Genomic DNA, 25,472 nt, shown 5'->3' with positions numbered 1-25,472 from the left:
CTTATTTCTATCGTTTGGAGCATCGGTGAAGTGCAGAAGAGAGATTATAATTTGTAGGCCCCACCCACTTTTTGAGTCTCCTCTGATGTGCGAAGAAAGGGAGAGAGACCATGTTATTTAGTTACCCCTCTTTCTCTCGCACTGTCTTTCGTATTATCTATACTTTATATCATTTTTTTTTCAGGGAATAGTTTATATCATTGTTACGTTCTAAAAACACATAAAAGTATTTGAATTAATTAGTTATTTAAATCAAAATAAATAATTTATTTACTTTAAATAATCATTTCATTTGTAAAAAAATAAAGCACTAATTATATTAATTAATATTAACTATTAAATGAGCAAAATTTATTTTGGATAGATGTTTTCAAATTTAAGGATATTTTGGTACTTTTATAAATAATCAACGCTTCTTTCTCTTCTATTTCTCTCATCTTTCTCTTATAACAAGCAACATCTCAAATCTACTCTATTTCTTACATATTTCTCTCTTCTCATACTCTCTCTTTACAATTTCTCTCTTTACAATTTCTCTTTACATCCAAACAAAGTATTAAGGATTCTACAACAGTCAAATTGTTTTACAATGAACTAAAGATAACCATTTCTCCTTTTAACAAAAATGAACTAAAGGTAGTTTCTGCTTTCTTCTCTTGCTTTTCAACCTTGTCGTCTTATGGCTTCAGGAATTTGAAGTTATTGGATACAATCCATGCTGACCAGAATCAAGTACCTCTTTTAATCTTCTCTTTTCACTTCTTGTACATCAACCAAAGAACTTTTGTCCAAAGATTCTGGATTATTAAATTCTTAGAGCTTGCGGATTCTCCTTCCCTGTTTCGCACATAGCAGTACAGTAGGAGGAATCATATCAAATTAATATTAGCAACAAAATCATTATTCTTACAAGGGTTCATTATAGGAAGTATACAATACTACCAACACACTTTTTATTATTGGATGAAATTCACTTGGATCGAACTAAATCAAAATCATATCGATATTGTTGCCTATTTAGCGGGACACGCTACCACATAAAGTTTACCCGATAATAATAAGTATTATGCTAGCACTTGAACTAGGCAGAATATGATAAAATCATGATTTCCAAGGAGAAATATATTATTCACAATCTAAATTCAAAGTTATTGTTTCGACTAGAGTGAACCAAGACATATATAAAAGAAAAATGTCTAAGACAAATTAAATAGATGGTGGCCTTTTAATAATGATAGCTTCATGGGAAAGCTTAAATGGATGACAACAAGAAGCAATGTTTTTTAATGTCTTCAAATTCTTTTTACTTATGATGGACTTTTAAAAATGTTCTACAGAAGCAATAAGGACATGTTTGTACCTTAGAATAGGTTTGCATTTTCTTCGTTTGTTAGAATGGATGCGAGACAACCAAACCATAATACCAGCCAAACAGAACCAGAAAGGCCGTGAAAACAAAACAGCTCGAACAAGGGAAGGAAGAGTGAAGAAGAGTCTACCAAATATCTAAACCCATAAACATAATGAAAGGAGTGATAAGTGAACTGTATAAAGTGACATCATAAAATTACAAAATCATAAAGATTCAAAGGATTAATATAACTTCATAAAGTAAATCAATATTTGATGAAGATTGATAAGAAAAACGTTTGTGAAGTTTTTGTTTCCACGTATGTGTGACATAACCGTTTCACATTCCAATTCATAAATCTTGCATTTATCAGAACAACATAAAAAGAACGAAAACAAAAACAACATAGGGAGCTTATAAATTTAGACTACTATTACTTACATTTTCATCACCACTAGAAACAATACCATTCTCATCTGGCTCATGGCAGTGGTTCGTCTTTTCCTCAATCGGTTCATCATAGACAAGATAAATTGTTGTTTTCTTCACAACGAATTCTTTTGTAAAAACAACCACCACCTTAATTTCGTTTCCAGCTTCTATATTTGATATTACTCTCTGCCACTCCTCCTCGTCAAAAGGTGCTAATAATGCGTCTTTCTTGTAGACCTGAATGGTGTTCTTTGTGCAATTTATGACCAACACAACTTTAAAGCCTTCTATTGTTGTATTGTCTGAGGAAGAAGAATAGGCAATGCACATGATTGTCTTCAAACAACGCCCGTCCACTTGAGGTACTTCGAAAAATACAGAAGAACTGCTGCTATTGAAGGTTAGCCAATCGGGATAGTTGTCACCGGGGAGTAAACTGGACCCAATGGGAGGCATTTTCTGTTCAATTTACGTATGTGAAGAAACAATTATTTGACCATTATGTAATCTATAAACAAGGTCAAGACTCAAGACTCTTAATAAAAAAACTCTCCAACTAAAAAGAATACACTTCAAAAAATCTTTAAACCCTAATATTATATTTTACAAAATCGTTCACATTTGATCATATTTTCACTGAATTTTTTGCTTTTGGATAAAAAAAACACTTAAGAGTAGTTTAAGGGTCTGGGTCAAGTAAATTGACAATAAGTAAAAGTTGCTTAATTTTATAGAGGGAGTTAGTTAACCAAAAACTCGTGAGGGAGGAAAATCAAACATAATCCAAACAAAGGGGACTAAATATATATCTATCCATAAGCAAATTTGGGCTAAATTTTTCCATTATTCCGATTACACCCTTAAGCAAATTTGTCTATAGAATGTTATATTGTTCCTCTAAAATAATAAAAAATAAAATGTTATATTGTTGATGTCATTGAAAAAGATAAGAATTTATGTTATATTTGCTATATTGTTAGTGTTATTGAACCGATAAGCATGGGCTTACTACAATTTGAAAGTCCCAAACAACTATACTTATAATTTTAATCAAAATCAAAATAATTTCAATCAAAATAACAATTTCATAAAAAACAATGTTTATAATTTACACACGCGTGAATCTTTGGTCATAACCATCCCTTTTCCAGGGAGAGGGGTTAAGGCAATGTGAAGTTCGACTAGGAGGTAAATATATACTATTGAGGTGCATACATACATATCGTTTAAATTTTGTTGTGAGTAAATATATGCTAACTTTGACATGCGCATCGAACTTTGAGTGTGTTTGTGAAGGTGCTTGTGATCTATAAAACATATATAGATAGGGTTGTGTTTGTGTGTGGGTAAGTGACTCGTGTGTGGGCATAAAAATTATTGTGACTCTTTGGAGTCAATCGTCTGTTTTCCAGGGCAAACAGCTCTTGTGATTCGGAGTCTGTCCGGAGGAAATATATACTATTGAGGTACATACCAACAAAATATTTCAAATTTATATACATGATTCAATATATGCTAACTTTGTGCATCGAACTTTGAGTTTGTTTGTGTTTGTGTTTGTGTTTGTGTTTGTGATGTATAAAACAGATATATAGAGCATTGTGTAACTTGTGTTTGCGTGTGGGTAAGTAAAGAAGGAGAAAGAGAAAGAGAGAACCTGCAAAATATTTAGTCTAAGGATGTTGGCGACATCACAGCTCACTCCCATTTCAATAAAAAAGGAAGTTAATGAATTTTTTGAGCTTGAAATACAAACTTGATTGCGACAATGAGTTGATGCTGAAGTCCCAATATTTGAGAATCCCTCACAATTTTGAGTGTTAAAGCTATACAAAATACTTGCTACAGTTTGATTTAGTTGAGCTTCTGAATCACATTTCAACCAAAGACGCTGAATATTTTGAAGATCTTCTAAAATGGATGATAGACAATAGAAACTATTATTTTGTTCATCAGTGAAATCAAGACATGAAGTTCCTGCAAATGTTCGAACTAAGGATAGAATATTATTTGTTGGAGACAACCAAGACTGAATAATAGAAGGAAACACTCTACGTGTGAATCCTTCATAGCCACATAGAGAAATATATGCAATGCTCTTTGATCTTACTACTGCAAAAGGAACTCTTGTGATAGAAGTGTTATCCGCAACCAAGGCGGTTAAAGATCTCATTTGTTCTATATCCTCTTCCAACTTGTCAATTTTTGTACATCCAGACAGAATGAGTGTTTTAAGCGAATCTAACTTATATAAGCTCCTTGGAAGTTCTCGAAGGCCTGTACAATCTTTCAAATTTATTAACAGAATTTTTTTGAGATCTCCTATATTAGAAGAAACCGAAGACAAACGGGGACAATCCTTAAGTATTAACTTTTCAAGATTTGGCAATTTTGAAAAGTCGGGGGTATGTCTCAAGTTGTGAGAATGACTCAGATTAAGAATTTTCAGCTTCACCAGAAACTGCAACAAAAGAAAATTTGAAGACATATATTAGAGACAAAATATACTAAAAAATAAATACAAACAACTATACATATTGAGAAGAATTATTAAAACACAACTATTAGTCATCCACCCTAAGCAATTTAAAATATTTAGAGGATCGCTTTAGCATATTGAATTCCACATCATTTCTTTACTTTTACTGATATGGAATTCTTTGATGATTCTCGAATTTTCACCTTAAAGGGTGAAGTACTCCACCCGTTTACAATTTGACCTATTGCTTAACTCAATCCTCAGACCTCTAGCCCTCAAGATGACAGTGCTTGTCCTTTGAACACCTATCATCACTGTCCTAATCTTCTCTGAAGACTCCTTGTGAACATCCAACATCTTAACTGGATCCTGAGCCCATTGGTTTCATTGCTCGTTTCAGCATCTCAATCTTCTCCAAAGCAAAGCCAGCGAGTCAGTTCAAGCAATCTTCATCTACTTCAGTTCTCTGCACTTGTAATCCTAATCCTATGTATAGTTTTCTAAGTTATCGTCATCAATCTTCTATTAAATAAGATGTCAGACTTTCTTTGTAGCATGTTTCTATTACTAAAAAAATCTAGGAAGCTCTTTCCCATATAAGATGGCAGTAGTAAATGATTAAGGAAGTGGAAATGTTGGAATCAACCACACTTTATCTCAAATAAAAATATTGTGGGATGTCATTGGGTATTTTCTGTCAAAGTAGGACCTAATGGTTCAGTGGATTTTGGTCTTATGACTACTGGTTTCATTCAAATTTTTGTCCTGGGTCATGGAGATGTTTTATCTCTTGTTACAAATGGATGCCATAAAAAATATTTTCTTGCATGGAGACTTAATAGATGAGATATATATGGAGCAAACTCTTGGATTTGTTGCCTAGGAGGAGTTAGGATTGATTTGTACACTTAAAAATCATTGTAGAGTTTATTTAAGCGATTCAACTTTATCAAAAAGAAATTTGGAACGATTTGTAATCATGAGGATACGTAGTAAAGTATTCATCTAGTTTGTGTCTGTGCTAAGGTTTATGTAGATTATATTGTCATAACATCAAGTCATCATATTGAAATTCAGAAATATAAAAACACATAATACACCATTTTGAAACAAAATACTTGGGTCAATTAAGATATTTTCTTAGAATTGAATGGAATGCTGAATAAAAATATTTTAGTAGATGATTCTTGAAGAAAGAGAGGCATGCTTTTATAAATTAATTCAAGTGTGTCAGTAGATGATTCTTGAATAAAAAAATATGTCTACTAAAAAAAATATTTTAGTAGATATATTCTTGAAGAAAATGGAAGGCTGAATTATAACCAGTAGATGATTCCATTCAGAGACTATTCTGAAAGATGAATTATCTGACTATAAACTTGTCAAATATTTCTTTTGTTATTGTTGAGAGTTAGTACTGAAATGGTATAGAGTGTAACCAGATCGGATGTTATTATGTTTAATACATCTGGTAAAGGCTTGTTCTTGGTCATGGATTTCCTCAATAATAACCATTTTAGTCTATTATTATGCAGTGCTATAATTCCTCTGGTAAAGATGAATTAAATACTAATAAAAAACACAAAATAAGCACTGAGACATTAAATTAACTAGGTCACAAGAGCAAAACAAATTGAAGTTATACCTGAGACTTTCTCCACACTCGTTCCAGATTGGAATATTTCAAGACAACAGCAACTAGAGTATCTTGATGAAAGTCTGCAGGTATATATCTTAGAGGGAATTCATGCCAACTAAGCCACCTAAGATGTCTTGAAAGATATTTGTAATCTCCATTAAGTTGTACACCAGCAAGTTGAAGCAATCTCAGCTTGTCCATCTTCTCAAATGCTTTGGTTTCCAAATAAGTTGTTGAGTCCATTCTTGACATCTTTAAACTCAGTCCCTTAACAGCTAAAGTAATCTGTGAAGTAAAATGAAATGTAAAATAAAACACATAGCTTAGGTAAGTGTAAGTGGTAGTTAAAAATCTTTTAGTATATAGCTATATATAATAGTAAGGTTTGAAGCCAATGGTCTGTTACAAGGAAAGAAGTAGCATTAAATGATTCACGATGAATCAAATTTTAATAACGAGAAAAATAAGCCAGCAAATGAATGGTAACAGCTAATAACAGATTTATCAATATTCACTTTTCATCCATCTATATTAGAGATCATATATTTTTGTTAGAGATATAATATAAAATCATTCATATAATTTTTGCTTGAAAGCTTAAGGTACAGAGACATTTCTGTTTTTGCGGTGTCTGATACAGTGCACAGAGGCAAAACAAGCAATGTAAAAAATAAAAGCATACATGAGATCTTACAGTATCTTTTGACAACTCATGCACGTCCTCATAACGCCATAGTCTACTAGGCTCCTTGCCCGCATCTTTTGATACCTTGCGCACGATCTCTCTGCCCATGTCTCGTAACAAATCATGCATTCCAATCTTGTTTTTTCTATCAACAGTTACAAGACTTTGTTGTACGAGGATACTTATCCCAATTACTGAAAAATGTCCACAGTCTTGTAGTATCTTGGTTACGTCCTCTCGGTCCATACCAATAAAGAAAAAAGCAATATCAAGGAATATATCTTTCACATCATCATCACTTAAACCATCAAAACTTATTCTTAGTTTCTCTGTCACTTCATCATTGGGAATCAGTTTGAGTTTTTCAAGTACACTATTCCACACTTCTTTTGTTCTCCTAGTCAATAAAAAGGACCCAATGACTTGAAGAGCTAGTGGCAGTCCTCCAGAGTACTTAACCACATCCATAGAAAGGTTAGTAAAACCATCAATAGAAGTTGGTTGCTTGAATGCATGCCAATTAAAAAGCTTCAGAGATTCACCATCATCCATTTCCTTCATTCTGTATACATAGTCAACTTCTAGCCTACTAAGTAAATCCTCATCTCTTGTTGTGATGATTATTCTACTTCCCTCACCAAACCATTTTCGATCTCCACACAAGGCATTCAATTGATCCAATTGATTCACATCATCAATCACAAGAAATATCCTTTTCTGACAAAGTCTTTCCCCCAATATTTTTTTTCCTGATTCAACTGTGGTTATCTTTATCGGTGTAGTTTTGTAAATGTCAGAAAGAAGTCGTTGCTGTAAAGAAACTTTGTCCTCATCTAGTTTCCAAACTTCCCTAACATTGAACAGGAAGCTCTTTCCATCAAAATCATGACGAAGTTCATTATAAACGGCTTTAGCAATGGTTGTTTTTCCGATCCCCCCCATGCCCCATATCCCTAGTAGTAGAGGATCTTTTGATTTTTGGCTGTACAGTAGTTGAATAACTTCTTGTACACGTGATTCTAGTCCCACTGGATGGTCAGCAACAAATAATTCTGTCTTGTCTAGCAAATGAGTAACAAGATCAACTATTTTCTTGATATCCTCGCTTTCATCGCTATAAAATATGATCCCAAGAGTAAGCGAATAAACAAGGAGTTATACAAGCATTGCACAACATGTACATTTTCCTTTTGTCTTGTGTGATCACTATCAGTCAAATTATAACTTTCCATCTCAGTCAAGATAATAGCATATGGAATCAATTGAAAGCTAAATTTTCATCACAAATGCTTTTGAAATATATCAATATAAAAGTGAATAAAACTATGTAATTGCCTTTTATCAGGTACAGGTGTGTTACTTTTTTGAGCAGTTGAGTATGAAACAATCTAAAGTAACAGAGCGTGTTTTAGAGAATACAGTGTAACAACAACTGATGATTGATGAATAAAAAAAATTGAACAAATCAAAATGAGATATATATTACCCAAGGTGTTTCCACTCGCACAAGATGATGAAAAAATTAATGGTTGAAATTTTCAAATGAGGGTTTACTATAAAATTTAAGAAAGCAATGACTAATAATGGGACTTTAAAACACTGTTGGTTCTAGTAAAAAACACACATTGTTTGTTTGAGGTGAAAGTGAAAGGACAGAAACTTGAAGACAGGAAAGCATAAGTCTCAATACAACTGCCAAGAAGTATACTACTACATCAATTAAAATTATATTTTTAACATATCACATAGTTTAAAAAAATATTATTTTGAATAACATAATCTTAATGTAGAATTAAGACTACCTTTTCAACAACAAAACTGTAGAATTAGACAATTAGATAAATCAAATAGATGGGGAACACCTATTCGGTAGAGAGCTTATATTCAAGGACTACAAGTACAGAAATAATTAAAAGGATTCTCCAAACTTACCTGTTTGATAATATAACAAATTAAGTAATAATTAAATTACCTGGATTTTAAGATGACAACCCCTGCTATGCCACCAACTTCATGGAGTGCTGTTTTCCAATTTCTCTTTGTGTATTCATCCACTGATTTTGTTGATAGAAGATATTCAAAAGCTTTTCCAAACTCTCCTGTTTGATTACGTACTTCCGAGGGATCTACCTCATAGAACACTGGTACAACCACCATACCCTTGGTTCTACTGATTTCCACAATTCTCTCCAACTCTACCATACACCATTTTGAGTTAGCAAAGTTTCTAGACAGAACAACAATAGATATTTTAGACTGTCCGACTGCTTCCATTAGTGCGACTGAGATCTTATCTCCTCGTTGAATCCCATCATTGTCTTTGAAAACATAAAGCCCTGAATTTTGAAGAGAGGAATAGAGATGTGAAATGAATTTTGCGCGACAGTCTTCTCCTTTGAAACTCAAGAACACGTCGTACATCTTTGTCTGAAACAAAAAACCAAATTACCAAAGCTTAAATACATGGTAGCCATGAACTTTGGATGCAATTCAAATTAAATATGAGTTGAGACCTGAACTTTGATGCTACTTTTTGACTCACAAGTCACACCCTAAAAAACTTCAAAAGTTCTTTTCATAAATTATGAAACTAAATGTTAAAAACTAATTCATGGTCACTCGGCTTCATTCCTTTATCATTATTTTAATTTAGAAACAATATGAAAATTAACGATAAATCAAGTAAAGCAGAGCATATATCTACTCACCGCAGCCATATCCATTGATTGTTGCCTTATGATTTCTCTTCCCATTGCTCGTACCAAAGTATGCATTCCAATCCTGTGGTTGCTGTCTATAGTTACAAGGCTTTTATCTTCAAGGATTAATATTGCATTTGTCGGGAAATGCCCAGAGTAATTTAATGTCTGAATTACATCATCTTTGTGCATCCCAATAAATAAAGTAGCTATTTTAAGGAATACATCTTTGTCGTCATGGTCTAAGACATCAAAATTTGTTCTCAATTTCTTTAATATTTGATAGTGGAGAGTGGTTTTGAGTTTCTCCCATGCACTGTTCCACTCTGCTACAGGTCTATTATACAAAATAGACCCAATGACTTCAAGAGCTAGCGGCAATCCCCCACAGTACTCAACAACATCTCTACAAAGGTCAGTGTAACTTTCTATAGGACTTGGATTCTTGAATGCATGCCGACTAAAAAGCTCAAGAGATTCAGTATTGTCCATACATTCCATTATATGTATATGGTCAACAACACCAAGGCTACGAAGTATATGTTTATCACTTGTTGTGATAATTATTCTACTACCTTGACCAAACCACTCACGACTACCACACAAAGCATTCAACTGTTCCAATTTATTCACACCGTCAAGTACAAGAAATACCTTCTTATGGCAAAGTCTTCTCCGTAATATGTTCTTTCCTGATTCAACTGTATCTATATGTATCTTTGTTGTTTTGCAGATGTCTGATAAAAGTTGTTGCTGCAAAGAAACCGCCCCATAATTACCTCGTTCCCAAATTTCATTACCACAATGGAGAAAGCTCTTGCCCTCAAAAGTGCAACCCATTTGATTATAAGTAGCTTTTGCGATTGTTGTTTTACCAACCCCAGGCATCCCCCATATCCCTACAATCATCATGGTATTTTCAGGTTGTCCGCTATTCAATAGCTGAATCACATCTTTCACCCGAGCTTCTACTCCCACTGGATAGTCAGCAATGAAAAGCAATAGTTGGTCTTCAATCAAACGAGACAGACCTTGCACTATGTCATTGATATCTTTACTTTGGCTCCTATAAAATATGAGGTCAAGATAAGCAAAAATGTACATCTCTTATATCCCTTAAATAGAGAATAAAAGAGCAATTAACTAGTAATTAGGGGATAACAATATATTAGATTGATTTAATAATTTCAAAATGCAAATTGAAAAAAGATTTACCTGGTGTCCATCATCGAAAATCCTGAAAAATTGGCAGCTTCAAAGAGTGCGTTTCTGTAACGTATTGACTTGTCTTCCGTCAAGATGCCTCGTGCAATACAATCTACAAAAGCTTCTCCAAACACCCCCTTCTGATTTCGTACATCAGAGGGATATACATCATAAAACACAGGCACAACTATCTGCTTTATGGTTCTACGACACCACAATATCTTCTCCATTTGATGAAGAAACCGTGTTGAACCATCAAATTTACTTGAGAAAATGATGATGGAAGTTCTAGACTTTTCGACTGCAGATGAATTTCTCTGATCTCCGTGATCGTTGACGTAAACAACATATCCAGCTTGTGTGAGAGCGGAATAGAGATCAGATACAAAAGATCTACCGAGGTCTTCGTCATGGTAACTCAAAAACACATCGTACATGGAACGATGACGAGGAACTTTAGAAGACGAGCTTGAAGAAGAAGAAGAATAAGAAGAAGACATGGTTGAGTGAAGTATAGACGAGGATGAGAAGACTAACGGACTCTTTTTGTTTATATAGTCAAAGTCGTCTCCAATAATTTTTGTTTTTCTCCCTCAAAAAAAAAAGAAACAACATTTTTTTTTTATAATAAAAAAAAAAAACATTTTTGTTTTTCTTTCGTGGCCTCACCTCTTCCACAACATCTCTTTTGCGTATTAAGTATTAACAATGTGTATTTTTTTTTTTTAGGTAAAATAGAAAATATATTAAATATCTTTGTGAGGCTAACCCAATTAATAGGATATTGCATATTAGATGCAAGGCCGGGGTTCGAATCCCAAACATCTCACTTCTCCACAATTAAATTGTGTGAGCTCTACTTGACCAAAAAAAAAATAAACATTAAATAAAAAGAAAGAGATACAAAAATCGGAAGACATCAGACCTGACACAGGGGAAACTCAAATGAGAATACATCGTGATAACAAAGTCCCGATGTATCAACTCTAATCTATTCTAACAAAAATTCACTAATCATAAACACTATTCAATGAACCCGCGTATGAGCACGAAACCAAGTTAAAAAAATAATGAAAGGTGAACATTCGCAAAGAATAACGTGTTGATAATATTTTCCATTTTTTAAAAACAAAAGAAAAATACATTCTCTAACAAGTTTATTACTTCTACTACTATCATAACAAAAATAATATCGACTATTTTGTCTAAAATATCAACGTTATACTTTTAATCTCGTTAATTTAGTGGGTTTCAATGTCATTTTTCATTTAAATAATAAGAAAAACAAAGTATTATAACATAAATATAAAAAGAAATAAAAAAAAAATCTATGTTCCTGACTTTTAGCGGTGAATGTCGTCTCTCTCTCTCATAGCTTCACATTTGTTTTTTTTAATTTTTTTTTGAAGGATTTTGTTTTTTTTTTTAATGAAAAAATGAATGAAAAATAGGATCTCGTATTAAATGATGAAAACTATAGACATGAGTATAAACTAAAAATATATATAAATAGGTCCTTATATTTTATTTTATTTTTGTTAAGTAGCCTAATGATTATAAGACCCTTTGCATATATGGCAATCTTATTCCTTTAATTGGTATGAATGCTATTAAGACTACAAAGATCTTTCTTCAGAGCATGTGCTGCTAAATCAATGTGATGAATAAGGACTGAGATTGGTTAAGATGATACCAAATCAATGCATGAAAAATCATGAGTAAAATTTAGCTGATTGAATCCATCTTATGTATCTACGTAGTGCATTACGTCGAATCTTAGTTATTAAACAAACAAAACAATTTGAAATTGGTTTTCAATTACAGATAAGAGGCAGTGTGTTCACAAATTATGATGCCCAGCCTATTTAAAGGTCCAAAATTTGTGTGTGATCCAAATCAACGATGACATTGGCATATCAAGGTTCAAAATTAATAATAATGTCATTGTGACTTGTGAGTGAGTGAATGAATGGTGAACTTAATAAAATCATTTTCTTAAAAAATAATAATAATAATTGAGGAATCGTTATAACAAAAATCATTTAATTTTAGATACAGCACAAAATTTGGAATGATTTGCCATATAAGTTAGAGTGAAAACGATATTTTACAATGAGGGTAAAAATCATTTCAAATTTTGTGGGACTAATCCATTTAGTGAGGGTTGTGGACAAACAGTTTTTAACTATTCTGAAAGCAATAAATTAAAGAGTTCTACCAGCAAAATCCATTGTGGAACGTATAAAATTACTGTTTTTGGAATTGTCCTTATTACAAACAAGTTAAAATTTTGGAAGCTTTGGTGGTGGGATTGACATGCATCGCAGCCATTATCCGTGGTGTCTAAAAGTTACTTGTTAGAAGAATCTATCTCTTTCTCTATCTATCTATAAAGATTAACATATACACACAAATTGAAAGTATAATTTTCAGAACCTATCTTTTTTAAGTGGAGTGTATTTCCCAATATAAGAGGACTTTGATGGGTCCTGTTGAAAATGTTGCATTCCTAACAATTTTGAGATTCTTCATCTGCACAAGGTTTTAGCATCCTTTCAAACAGGAGCAATTGTACAAACATCCAGAAAATATGCCCAACAGATTCCAACTATGCAAATTGTTTCTATACACTAATAATCTTCGGGAACATGATATGATGTGCATCATCTCATAGCAACAAATCAGTTGTATGCATACACTTGGTTCTGAGAGAGGAATGCTGACATTGAACAAAGCCTAAAACATAATGAACATAAATAAATAAGAATAATGACAAAAATATGATTTTTATATGCAGGCTAGAGCAATATAAAGCATAAAAAATCATTCCTGTCAATTCCATATAACCACAATATATGGAGACTATAGGTCATAGGGTTTACCCTGTTGAGTGATTCTCATTAGATATAAAACATCGATTGCTTGTACAATTGCTTGTCTATTCCATTTCACCATTTACAAACAATGAATGTATATCATTTCACCATTTACAAGCAATGATTGAATAATGTATCATCCAAAAGATAATATGACAAGAAGAAATGAAATCAGGTCTCCAACCAATTCATAACCAGTTTTCTCAAATTTTCTCTGCCTTATAAAATTTCTCATTTAATAAAGAAAAGAAAAGCTTTTAGAGGACTGCTTGCATATATACTCCCGGAGATAATGAACCTTTTTATACTACTTTTCGTCAAGCAACCTCTGTCTCATCAAACTACTGCTCTATTCTAGCTTTAAAAGAATGCTTCCTCTAGTCCTCTAGTAGTATTTCCTACTGATATATGACTTTGCAAACTTAAGTAGAGAAAATTACATTTTAACAAAAAAATCTATCTTATTTTTGTTAGCTTTATGCATTGAATGAAGTGTAAAGACTTCAAGTTGGGTTAAATTTAAACATGCATTGCAGATGTGTAAAAAAATCTCCTCAATGAATATTTGCATTATACATTAAATGAAGTGTTAAGACATTAACTTGTAATTGCAACACTATTTATGATCATGGGGTGATTTAAATGTTTCTTATAATCTAAAAGTCTTATGAATTCATGTGCAGTAGCTCATTAATTTGAAATTAGTTTTCTTAATCTTTCCTAGTTGAAAACAGAGAAATGGCAAGAGCTAAAGTTGAAAATTAAAGAGCAAAACCTTCTTTATCCTTCAACATTCATTAACTCATCCGATTAATTTACCATATGAAACAATTTCAAGTAGTGACAATAACATACATTTACAATGCAATTCAGTTGATTGTTCAAAAAAAAACAATGCAATTCAGTTATACATACATAAATAACATTGAAGCATACAAACAAAGAAACAAAGTTGTCAATATTTCTAACAAGAATATGATAAATAGTAAACTAATAAACATTTTATGACATAGCGGCTCAGCACATGTTACAAATGCAGCCACTCAAGAATTCATAATACAATATGAAGGAAATGGTGAAGGAGAGCATTTCACAACCTCATAGTTCTTGTTTGTGTCATCTTCCTAAACATGCTCATTGTCACCAGAGAGTGAAAGTAGCGACTCGGTATACACGACTCCTTCGGATGGACTGTTGCAGAAGGAGTGATGCTCTAAAAACTGTCCTTTGTCATTATACTTCACCAATCTAGTACCACCGTATTTTCCAATAATATCACCATTTTCTGTAGAATACATAGGGTGAAAGTAGTCTGCAAATCTGGAATAGTACAGAGGGTTAAAGTAGTGACCAGGAATGACATGCTGAGGAAGAACAAGACTCTTAGTCCAAGACGAATGCACTTTGTATTCTTTCATAACCCATATTTCAATTGTATCATTACCAGTATCCTTAACCCATAGACTGAGAAATTCTCCAGATACCCACAAACCAGAATGTACTAATGCTCTGTGATCAACATCATTTGGAACAGGCATCTCAAACAATTTCCTTTCCGTTAAATCAAAGCCAACAATGACATCCAAAACTAAATCACGACGCGAAGACAACCAATGAATAGCCCCATTAAAAACCACCCCTTCTCCTTCTCTATAATCGTCGCCATAAGGTAAGTGAGTACCCTCGATTTCTTTCCACGCATTGTCTCTAAACGAGAAAAACTCCAAACGTGATTGAGGAACACCAACTAAGAATGGATTAACTTTATTGGACAGTAAAACCACCACATAATCATCTCTAGACTGATCATAACCAAACCCATATAGATTAATATACGCTTCGGAATTAAAAGCAGACATTGGTATTTGTCTTTTCGATCCGGTGGATGGATTCCAAATGTAAATGTTTGGATGACGATACAAGAATATAAACCCTCTACATGACCCTTTAATTTCAAAGGGAAAATAAGAGTCTGGAAGGGAACAGTTAAAGTTGGGTGAAGCAGGAGAATCATTAAGAAATGCATCAAAATCCATAGATCGAATTTCATGAGATAGAGCTGAAATGCATAAAAATCTACTAGTGTGTGTTGCAAGGTTAAGTTGGAAATGTGAATTTTCAAAGTGAGGATCAGAGATAATAGAAAACCATAACTTACAAACGCATTTGAAAAATATAAGAGACTTCACCGGTAACCTCAACAGAATTTGAATGATCAGTTCCTGAGGGAGATCCATGCTTTGAGCAACGTTACTCTTCACACTCTGCTTTGATCAAGCCCTAATTTTTCAAACGATGCTGAAGACAAAATGAAAGCGAAAGACACGCAGTGGCAAAGAAAATATATCTACACGTAATGGTAACAGAGAGAGTAGTGGGCTTGGGCTCACATCGTTACAAAGAGTAAACTTACAAATCATTTAAAAAATTGCTATTTAAACGCCATTAATTTCTCACAGGCAACTCAAAATGTTAAAAATAACTCTATCGAATTATTATCCTCGACCTCCCCCCGTTCACGAGTTACAACCTGACATGCTCGTTTACATTGAGGAACAGATACAATAAGTTTTTTTTTTTTGTCAAATAGTTTAGTGATTGTAGCTCACACATTTTTAACAAATCAAATCATATAGTTTTTTAAAAAAAAAAAAAAACTTAAGTATTTTTTTTTAATCTTTTGGTTCTCAGGAAAAGAGCCCTAAGAGAAGTTTGGTTGTGTTGTAAGTAAAATCTGACCGAGAATTGTTTTACCTAAAAATCGAACTCGAATTGTTCAGAACAATTTGTCTACTACTACAAAATAAGAGTAATGGACAACACGATTTTATTAAACTCAATAAATTTATCCATCACTTAAACTCAATAAATTTATTAAAAAATAAGAGTTTCTAACTGGTATGAAACTTGGACAACACAATGTGACTTAACGTGACACATCAATACATAACAGAGCTATTTGATGGAGAGAATTTTTTTTTTTTTTTTATCAAATAGCTTAATAGACAATTTCATCTCTTACGAATGAATAAAAATATAAGATTTGAAATTCAACCCTTACACATTGCAATGTTTCTATCAATTAGACTATGCAAAGAGGTTCTATGGAGAGAGTATTTTAACTTACCTTACAAAATTTAGGGGAGCAACATTTACATTTTCAGAACAAAAAAAACAAACGTTTAAGAAATTAATTGTTTAGGGGTGTAGAAGACAAAAATCACAACGTTAGTATCTAGAGACGGTTACTTTGTAATCCCCGCGTCTTGTTTACTTTTCAAGCTCAAAGCTTCCTTTCATTCAAAAATACTAACGCTTTTAAACAATTACATTCACACGAACTTCAAACCTTACCATTATCTTCATCAATGGTGAATCACGGCGATGATTTTAGACACGACGTTTTCCTGAGTTTCAGAGGCGGAACTCGCTACTCCTTCACCGATCATCTCTACCACTCTCTTCTTCGTCACGGAATCAACGTCTTCAGAGATGATCAAAACCTCAACATCGGTGACGAAATCAGACCTTCTCTTCTACAAGCAATCGAAGCTTCTAGACTCTCAATCGTTGTGTTGTGCCGTGATTACGCTTCATCCACTTGGTGCCTTGACGAACTAGTTAAGATCGTTGACTGCTATTACAAAATGAAAGGGAAAATTGTGGTGGTTATATTTTATAGGGTGGAACCTAGTGATGTTAGGTATCAGAGAAATAGTTATGAAATTGCAATGGTTGAACATGAAAACAGATTTGGAAGAGAATCGGAGAAGGTGAAAGCATGGAGGTTTGCTTTGAATAGAGTTTGTGCTCTTAGTGGACTACATTGCAAGGATAATATGTAAGTTCCCAAACCTTTTATTAATTATTTTTCTAAAGTAGGATAGTACACCAATAATGGAGTGGTAAAAGCTATGAAGCTCATACTTCGACACGGACACTTGACACAACACATCGACACGCTAATGTAAGAACCACAATAATGGAGTGGTAAAACAACTTATTTAGGACACTTGTCCGACATGTGTCGTACGAGTGTCATAGGAGTGTCAGACACCGCTATACGCCCAATCCTAGAGGTGTCCGTGCTTCATAAGGTTAAAGTATTTGAGCTTATGGTGTTCAGTGGCAGATTTTACTTCAGTGGTGATTTTACTTCAGTGGCAGAAAAGACTATGGAAGATCCTTCCCTGAGTTCAATGTTTCAGGACACCGAAGTCTACAACAATAGAACAAATGTTGTACACATATATATAGGATCAATAGTTCTAAATTATGATCTTTGTCAATATGATTGTTATAAATTTTAGGGTTAAATATGTTTTTGGTCCCTATAAATATACCAATTTTTCGTTTTAGTCCCTCTAAAATTTTCCTTCAACTTTTAGTCCCTATAAAATTTTCAATCACTACTTTTGGTCCCTATTTTTAAGTTAATTTTAGTATTTTTTTAATGAAATTGTGCAGAAATGTGTAGAATATTGTAAAAATATTTTCCAAAAAAAAATTAGAATTTTTTAACAAAACATAAATTTAATATGAATTTTTAACCATAAAAAATGTAAAAATTCATATTAAATTCATGTTTTGTTAAAAAATTCCAAATTTTTTTGGGAGAGATTCTTATAATATTATGAATTTTTGTGCGAAAATTTATTCAAAAATATAAATTCTACATATGAGTTTACTTTAAAGGAGGGACCGAAAGTGAAGATGGAAAATTTATGAGGGACTAAAAGTTGAAGGAAAATTTTAGAGGGACTAAAATGAAAAGTTGGTATATTTATAGGGACCAAAAACATATTTAACCCTAAATTTTACTTAATTATACTCTCTTCAATGATATCATTAATAAAATAACCTTTTTTCTGAGTTGAGCAATCTATTATCCTCTTAATATAACAAAAGTTTATCCTCTGGAAAATACCATTTTGCCCCATGCTACTTTTCTGCCACGTCACACTTTTAGGGGTAAAACATGTCTAAATTTTGTTTTTACTTATCTACTTCTATCTACTTCTATTTCTCCTAAAATTACTTAACTACCCATACCTACTTTTCTTTATTTAATAATAAACTTTTCTCTCTCATCTTTCTTTATTTATAATAACAATTTTTTCTCTTTCATCTTTATTTATTTAATAATAAACTTTTCTCTCATCTTTATTTTTTAATAATAAACTTTTCTCTTACCAACTTTCTACATTTTTCATTTTCTCTCTTCATTTTCTCTACTAATTTTCAATTCGGTTTTACTAACAAGTTTTTTTAGAGGAAACTTACAAGTGTTGTTGTTATAGCATAATATGATTTTGTATTTTACGATAACACTATTATATAATACGTTAGTTATGTTTTTCCACGGGATGCATATTAATATTTTTCACACTCAAACATATTACAAAATAAAATCTATTATTAATGTTATTTATTAGCTTTTTTTATATTGTCAATACTAAAACAATAACAATATTATAATATACTATGATTAATCATACTTCAATTTTTTCTGTTTTTTTAAATGTATCACTAAAAAAAACCGTTGGAGTGTATAATTGTAACACTAGACCCATTTTAGTAACTACAACGAGTTATCAGTATTAATTAGTATTTTTTTAATATATCTAATTAAACAGCGCAATTTCCTAAGTTTTATATTATTATTGTTATTTATTAGCTTTTTTTATATCGTCAATACTAAAACAATAATAATATTATAATATGCTATGATTACTCATAAAATATATGTGACTGAACAGACTATATACTAATAAAAATATGTATATATTGATAAAATACAAATGAGTATATGAACTATATATTAACAAAAATATATCTCACTATATGTTTTTTTACGAGAATATGTTAGTATATATTTATTTATGAAATGTATTTTCATTTGTTAGCTTTTTTAATATCGACAATACTAAAACAAAAACAATATTATAATATATTATGATTAATCATACTTCAATTTTTTCCGTTGTTTTTTTTTTTTTTTGAAAATGGATCACTAAAAATATCATTGGAGTGTACAATTGTAACACGGAACCCATTTTAGTAACAACAACGAGTGATCGGTTTTAATTAGTATTTTTTAATATCTCTATTTAAACACCGCGTGCCTAAGTTTTATTAAAATATTCAAAAAATATATGTGGGTGTATGAACTATATATTAATAAAAATATATATGTGAGTATATGTTTGTTTTACCGGAATATATTAGTATATTCTTATTGCTGAAATCTAATCGAAACTATATATTGATAAATATATATGAGTGTATGGACTATATATTAATAAAAATATATCTCACTATATGTTTTTATACGGGAATATGTTAGTACAAGTTTATTTGTGAAATGTATTTTCATTTTTTTTAATATCGTCAATACTAAAACAAACAAAAAAATTATAATATACTATGATTAATCATACTTCAATTTTTTCCGTTGTTTTTTTAAAATGTATCAATAAAAAAACTGTTGGACTGTACAATTGTAACACGGGACCCATTTTAGTAACTATAACGAATGATCAGTTTTAATTAGTATTTTTTAATCATCCAAAAAAATTAGAATTTTTTAATATCTCTATTTAAACACCACGACTGCCTAAGTTTTATTAATATATTAATAAAGTATATGTGGGTGTATAGACTATATATTAATAAAAATATATATGAATATATGTTTGTTTTACGGGAATATATTAGTATATTCTTATTTCGTAAATCTAATGAGAACTATATATATATATATATATATATATATATATATATATATATATATATATTTGGTATATAGACGAAATGACAAAGCCATTATAAACTCGCACACACAAGTGGAGGTACCGGGGTTCGAACCCCGGTCATGGCATCCGGCCTAACAATTTCGGCATTTTGCCAGTTGAGCTAGGACTTCTGGATAATGAAAACTATATATATTGATAAAATATATATGAGTGTATGGACTATATATTAACAAAAATATATCTCACTGTATTTTTTTACGGGAATATGTTAGCATATATTTATTTATGATATATATTTTACGATAACAATATTATATAATACATTAATTATGATTTTTCACGGAATGCTTATTAGTATTTTTCACACTAAAACATATTAGTAAATAAAAACTATGATTATTTTTATTTATTAGCTTTTTAATATCGTCAATACTAAAATTTAATATATATTTGTTCATATTAAAATTTAATTATTTTATAATTTTTCATTACTACCGATCAATATATGCATTATTATGTTTTGAATACTTTACATATTTTCACCATGGACAAAAAAAAATCATTATTGCAAGCGCAGCCGATACGGGACACGCGGCGGAGCCGCGGCCATACAGCGCGGCGAAGCCGCGCTACCCGTGCTGTAGCACGGGTATCTCTACTAGTTGCACATAATCATTTTATCCCCACTTTCTTTTGATTTATCATTCTTATTGTATTTCTGTACAGCTATGAATTTGAGTTTATTGAGAAGATTGTCAAAGAGATCTCAGCTAAACTACCTCCCATACCTTTACAAATTAAACACCTAGTCGGACTCGATTCTCGTTTCGAACAGGTGAAGTCTCTTATTGATAAAAATTCTGATGATGCTGTTTGCATGTTGGGAATCTATGGAGGTGGTGGAATAGGAAAAACAACATTTGCCTGGAAAATATATAGCCAGATCAGTCATCGATTTGAAGCTACTAGTTTTCTTGCTAATGTTAGAGAAAAATCTAATGAAAGCACTAAGGGACTGGAAGATCTCCAAAGGACACTTCTGTCTGAGATGGGTGTGGAGACACAAACCATGATGGGAAGCACATTTATAGGAAGCTCTGTAATAAAACGCAAGCTTTCTAACAAAAGAGTTCTTCTGATACTCGATGATGTTGATTCGGTAAAACAATTGGAATCACTAGCTGGAGGACGTGATTGGTTTGGTTCTGGTAGCATAGTCATTGTAACAACAAGAGATATCGATGTTCTACATAAGCATAAGCATGATATTAAAATCAAAACATATAAACTCGAAGAGCTAAATCATCATGAATCCACTGAACTCTTCTGTTGGTATGCCTTTAATATGAGTAGACCTGTAGAAAACTTTGAAAAAATCTCTTCTCAAGCAATAAGTTATGCAAAAGGTATTCCATTGGCTTTAAAAGTAATAGGATCCAATTTGAAAGGTAAGAACATAGAGGAATGGGATATTGAATTGCAGAGATATAGAAAGGTTCCAGATGCTGAGATTCAAGGTGTATTGGAAATCAGCTACAAAGGCCTATCTGACTTGGAACAAAAATCTTTTCTGGACATTGCTTGTTTTTTCAAAGGGGAAAGATGGGATTATGTTAAAAGGGTAGAGAAGCTTGTAATTTTTTCCCAGTTATATGAGTATTCGTTAGCAAATGTCTCATAACTGTAGATGAAAATGGTTGTTTAGAAATGCATGATCTAATACAAGACATGGGTAGAGAGATTGTTCGGAAGGAGTCGACATCAAACCCTGGTGAACGCAGCAGATTATGGTCTCATCATGATGTTCTCGGTGTACTGAAAGGAAACTTGGTGAGAATTATATCATTTTCACTTTGTTAATATACCTTTTTTTTTTTTTAACTTTGGCAAATATATTTTAGTCTCAAAACTATCTACATTTTTCATGTATTATGTATAGGGAAGTACCACAGTTGAAGGAATAATGCTTCATCCCCCAAAACAAGAGAAAGTAGATCATTGGGCTTATAATGCCTTTCAAAAGATGAAAAACCTCAGAATTTTGATTGTAAGGAATACATTATTTACATCTGGACCTAGTTATTTGCCGAATAGTTTACGGCTACTCGATTGGAAGTGGTACCCATCAAAGAATTTCCCGCCAGATTTTTATCCATACAGAATTGTTGACTTCAAGTTGCCTCATAGCTCGATGATATTGAAAAATTCATTTCGGGTACACACATTTGCTTCAACATTTTGTATTTATTTTATTATGTGGTAAAATTGTCAGTATAACTAGCAAGAGTTAAAAATTATCATAGTTGACTGTGCTTTAGTCATTTCAATTATATTTTGTTTTGCAGATTTTTGAGGACTTGACATTCATCAATCTCTCCCATAGTCAATCCATAACTCAAATTCCTAATCTGTCTGGAGCTAAAAACTTAAGAGTGATTACGGTTGATAAATGCCATAAACTTATAAGGTTTGAAAAATCCAATGGATTTTTGCCTAATCTGGTGTATTTAAGTGCTTCAGGGTGCAGTGAGCTCAAAAGTTTTGTGCCAAAAATGTATTTGTCCTCCCTTCAAGTGCTTTCATTTAATTTCTGCAAAAAATTTGAACACTTCCCGCAAGTAATGCAAAAGATGGATAAGCCATTAAAGATTCACATGATAAGTACCGCCATTAAGGAGTTTCCAAAGTCTATTGGTAACCTTACAGGCCTTGAGTATATAGACATGTCAATTTGCAAAGGGCTCACAGATCTATCAAGTAGCTTCTTATTGCTACCAAAACTGGTCACTTTAAAAATTGATGGATGCTCTCAATTAGGAATATCATTTAGAAGGTTTAAAGAGCGCCGTTCAGTGGAAAACAGCTATCCAAATTTAGAAACACTTCATTTTAGTGAGGCGAATCTATCATATGAAGATGTTAATGCCATTATTGAAAAATTTCCAAAACTGGAAGACTTGAAAGTTTCGCACAATGGGTTTGTAGCCCTCCCAAATTACATCAGAAGATCTCTGCACTTGAAAAATCTTGATGTGAGCTTTTGCAGGAATCTTACAGAAATTCCAGAACTTCCATCAAGTATTCAGAAAATAGATGCAAGACACTGTCAATCCTCAACTCCTGAGGCATTAAGTTTGCTTTGGTCTAAGGTTTTACTTCTTTCTGCATTATTTACTTAATCTGTAAGTAGTATGTTGATGCAAACACACTAATGTCTTTTGTTTTGGCATCACAGATTTCACAAGAGATCCAAAGAATACAAGTTGTAATGCCAATGCCGAAAAGGGAGATTCCAGAATGGTTTGACTGCGTTTGCAGTCAAGAGATTCCACTTTTCTGGGCTCGCCGGAAGTTTCCCGTTGTTGCTTTAGCATTAGTGTTCCAGGAAGCAAAAAAGACAGACAGTTGGTCAATGTTTTATGAAGGTATGAATTTGTTTACTAAATTCAAAGGCTGGCACACTGTTAGCCTCCATTTGTTTATGGACGGCAAAGAAATTTGTGGCAGGGATTGCCATTATTTCAATGTTGGCACAGATCATGTGCTATTGTGTGGTCTGCGAGTTTTGTTCAGTGATGAAGAGTGGCGGGACCTTGATACAAGTATTGGAGACGAATGGAAGACCGTTCAGGTTCAATATGATTCAGACTTGATTCTGACTAATTGGGGAGTTTATGTCTACAAGCAAGAAACAAACATGGAAGATATCCAATTCAAACCTCCCAATCACAACTCCTTTTCCTACGTGCCATCCTCATGTTTGGTTCCAAAGGGATCTGCAGAGCAGCAAATGAAACATATGTTGGAAAGTTTCAATCCAAGAGACATGTTTCATGATTATATGCCTTTATTTGAATCAGAAGAAGGTCCAGTCAGGTCTTTAAAAGTGCTTTTGCGGTCTTTGAGGAATGCCAAGGCTGAAGTTATAGAAAAGACTTCTTCATCTGCCTATGGGTTAAGTCTAAAGCAAGACGATGAAGATTCTGTAGAGGATGTGATTCAAGTATTAGAGATGATAAAAGAGAATTTATCAGAACATTTTGCTGATTTATCTCCTGAAGATATTCAAATTGCAGGCGGAATCTTGGAAAGAATATTGAGAGCACGGGTAGAATTAATGAAGGAAAACAGCTTGGACATTAGTATGCCTATTATACTAGAGTACACTGATGCATCGGGAGCTACAAATCGACGCTTTTGGGGAATCATGGAGATAAAATTAGGAGATCCATTTTACAAACCAGTGTTGAAGAGGCAAAACCAAATTTCCTGGGGACTTGAAACGTATGAGCCGAGGGTAATCATTGTTGAATTGAAATGTCAACCTGCAGATACAGAGGAAGCTTCAAGCTCTAGCCTTGAAGAATCCTTGGAGGAAGGAAACTACAATCCTGAATTGGAAGAGTTAATGAGGAGGATAGAGCAAGATGCTATGAGCTTCAATAAATCTTATGGGAAAATGAAGGCATCTATTGTTCAAGCTGATGAGTCCATTTCAGAAAATTATCTATTGGAAACATTAATCTTCAGAAAACTATGGATTTTGGGAAAATTGACAATGTTTGGATCAGTGACCAAGTTCAAAGTCACATCTTATGGGAAGATGAGGGCAGAGGACGAACCTTTCCGCGGACTGAGGAGATTTTTCTGGGGTTCGATCTTGGGTCTTCTTGCCCTAATTCTATTTTCATTTTATTTCTTTGTACGTGGGTGCCTTTATTTGTATAGGATACCAATAATAAGGAAGTTATTAGAATGGGGTTGGTGGCTTGTCAAGCATATTTTTTTGACTTGTAGGAAATTAAAAAGGGGAATTGGCAAGATTATTAAGAGAATAAAAGAGAAGGAATTGTAGTGGCAGAATGTCTGTAAATTTGTCCACAAATGTTTGGCTTGTCCATAGCTTTGTTCATAAGGGTTTGTCTATAATAGTTGCATTGTGAAAGGATTTGTCTTGAATTGCATTCAGGTATAATCTTGATCCTTTAACATGACTGCATTTTTTATCTTGTGTTCTTGTTCTCATTCTCGTTTACTGTGTGCAGCTTTCAAATTAATGATGATTTTGGTTGTTTTTGCCATTTTTCTGACTAAAATTGTGTCATTTGCATCATACACAGCTTTCAAATTAATATTTGAACATCTAAAATTTTTAGTTAATTATCTAAATTGTAGGTAATTGTGTTCAATGGATAATTAATGAAAATGATGAACGATGTATTTAAATTGTGTTAACTATCTAATTTTTTTCGAACTTTGATGTCAATTTTGCATAGAAATCTAAGGAAGTTTCTCTTTCATTTTTCTACTATGTGGACTTCCATATACTATGTATATGTACAGTAGCCGA

At 32.5% G+C, this 25,472-nt stretch overlaps 2 protein-coding genes and 1 pseudogene across 4 annotated transcripts in view; 1 reads left to right on the top strand and 2 right to left on the bottom strand.

Moving 5' to 3' along the window:
• The window catches only part of LOC146927002 (F-box/kelch-repeat protein At3g06240-like), a 44,427-nt gene extending 28,655 nt beyond the window's left edge, over positions 1 to 15,772 (bottom strand). The window contains exons 1-2 of one of the 2 annotated variants that reach the window (XM_085700429.1): positions 14,465 to 15,772; positions 13,077 to 13,227 (exon numbers count right to left, since the gene is read on the bottom strand). In XM_085700429.1, the coding sequence (XP_085556555.1) occupies positions 14,492 to 15,604 (1,113 nt within the window). In that variant the 5' untranslated portion in view covers positions 15,605 to 15,772 and the 3' untranslated portion in view covers positions 13,077 to 13,227; positions 14,465 to 14,491. Of the gene's footprint in view, positions 1 to 13,076; positions 13,228 to 14,464 lie in introns of those variants that run through there. The other variant, XM_085700428.1, reaches the window with a different exon arrangement.
• Positions 570 to 11,010, bottom strand: LOC146927003 (disease resistance protein RPP2A-like). The gene is made up of 9 exons (XM_085700425.1): positions 10,501 to 11,010; positions 9,295 to 10,351; positions 8,559 to 9,013; positions 6,596 to 7,700; positions 5,908 to 6,186; positions 3,441 to 4,244; positions 1,793 to 2,242; positions 1,361 to 1,506; positions 570 to 837 (listed from the first exon to the last, which is right to left on the bottom strand). Exons 1-9 carry the CDS (start codon positions 10,989 to 10,991, stop codon positions 756 to 758), a joined length of 4,869 nt encoding a protein of 1,622 aa, XP_085556551.1. The 5' UTR covers positions 10,992 to 11,010; the 3' UTR covers positions 570 to 755.
• A 72-nt stretch (positions 15,773 to 15,844) lies between the features above and the next one.
• On the top strand, positions 15,845 to 24,995 carry LOC146927001 (TMV resistance protein N-like; annotated as a pseudogene). The gene is made up of 5 exons (XR_015005571.1): positions 15,845 to 17,208; positions 20,849 to 21,952; positions 22,062 to 22,337; positions 22,468 to 23,271; positions 23,358 to 24,995. The product of XR_015005571.1 is annotated as a TMV resistance protein N-like (transcript).
• Positions 24,996 to 25,472: the final 477 nt, after the last annotated feature.

The sequence above is a fragment of the Medicago sativa genome, chromosome 4, assembly GCF_051527215.1.
Source record: "Medicago sativa cultivar Bolivia chromosome 4, Bolivia_mono, whole genome shotgun sequence".
Lineage (NCBI taxonomy): Eukaryota > Viridiplantae > Streptophyta > Magnoliopsida > Fabales > Fabaceae > Medicago > Medicago sativa.
The sequence above is the reverse complement of the archived record's forward strand: the minus strand, read 5'-3'. Positions and strand labels throughout refer to the sequence as shown.

Coding starts and splice junctions, on each gene's coding strand:
- LOC146927003 (XM_085700425.1), bottom strand. CDS start 10,991: ATGTCTTCTTCTTATTCTTCTTCTTCTTCAAGCTCGTCTTCTAAAGTT. Junction 2,243..3,440: donor TTAGACTAAATATTTTGCAG/GTTCTCTCTTTC, acceptor TAAATTGAACAG/AAAATGCCTCCCATTGGGTC. Junction 1,507..1,792: donor TTTCTAGTGGTGATGAAAAT/GTAAGTAATAGT, acceptor TTATGGGTTTAG/ATATTTGGTAGACTCTTCTT.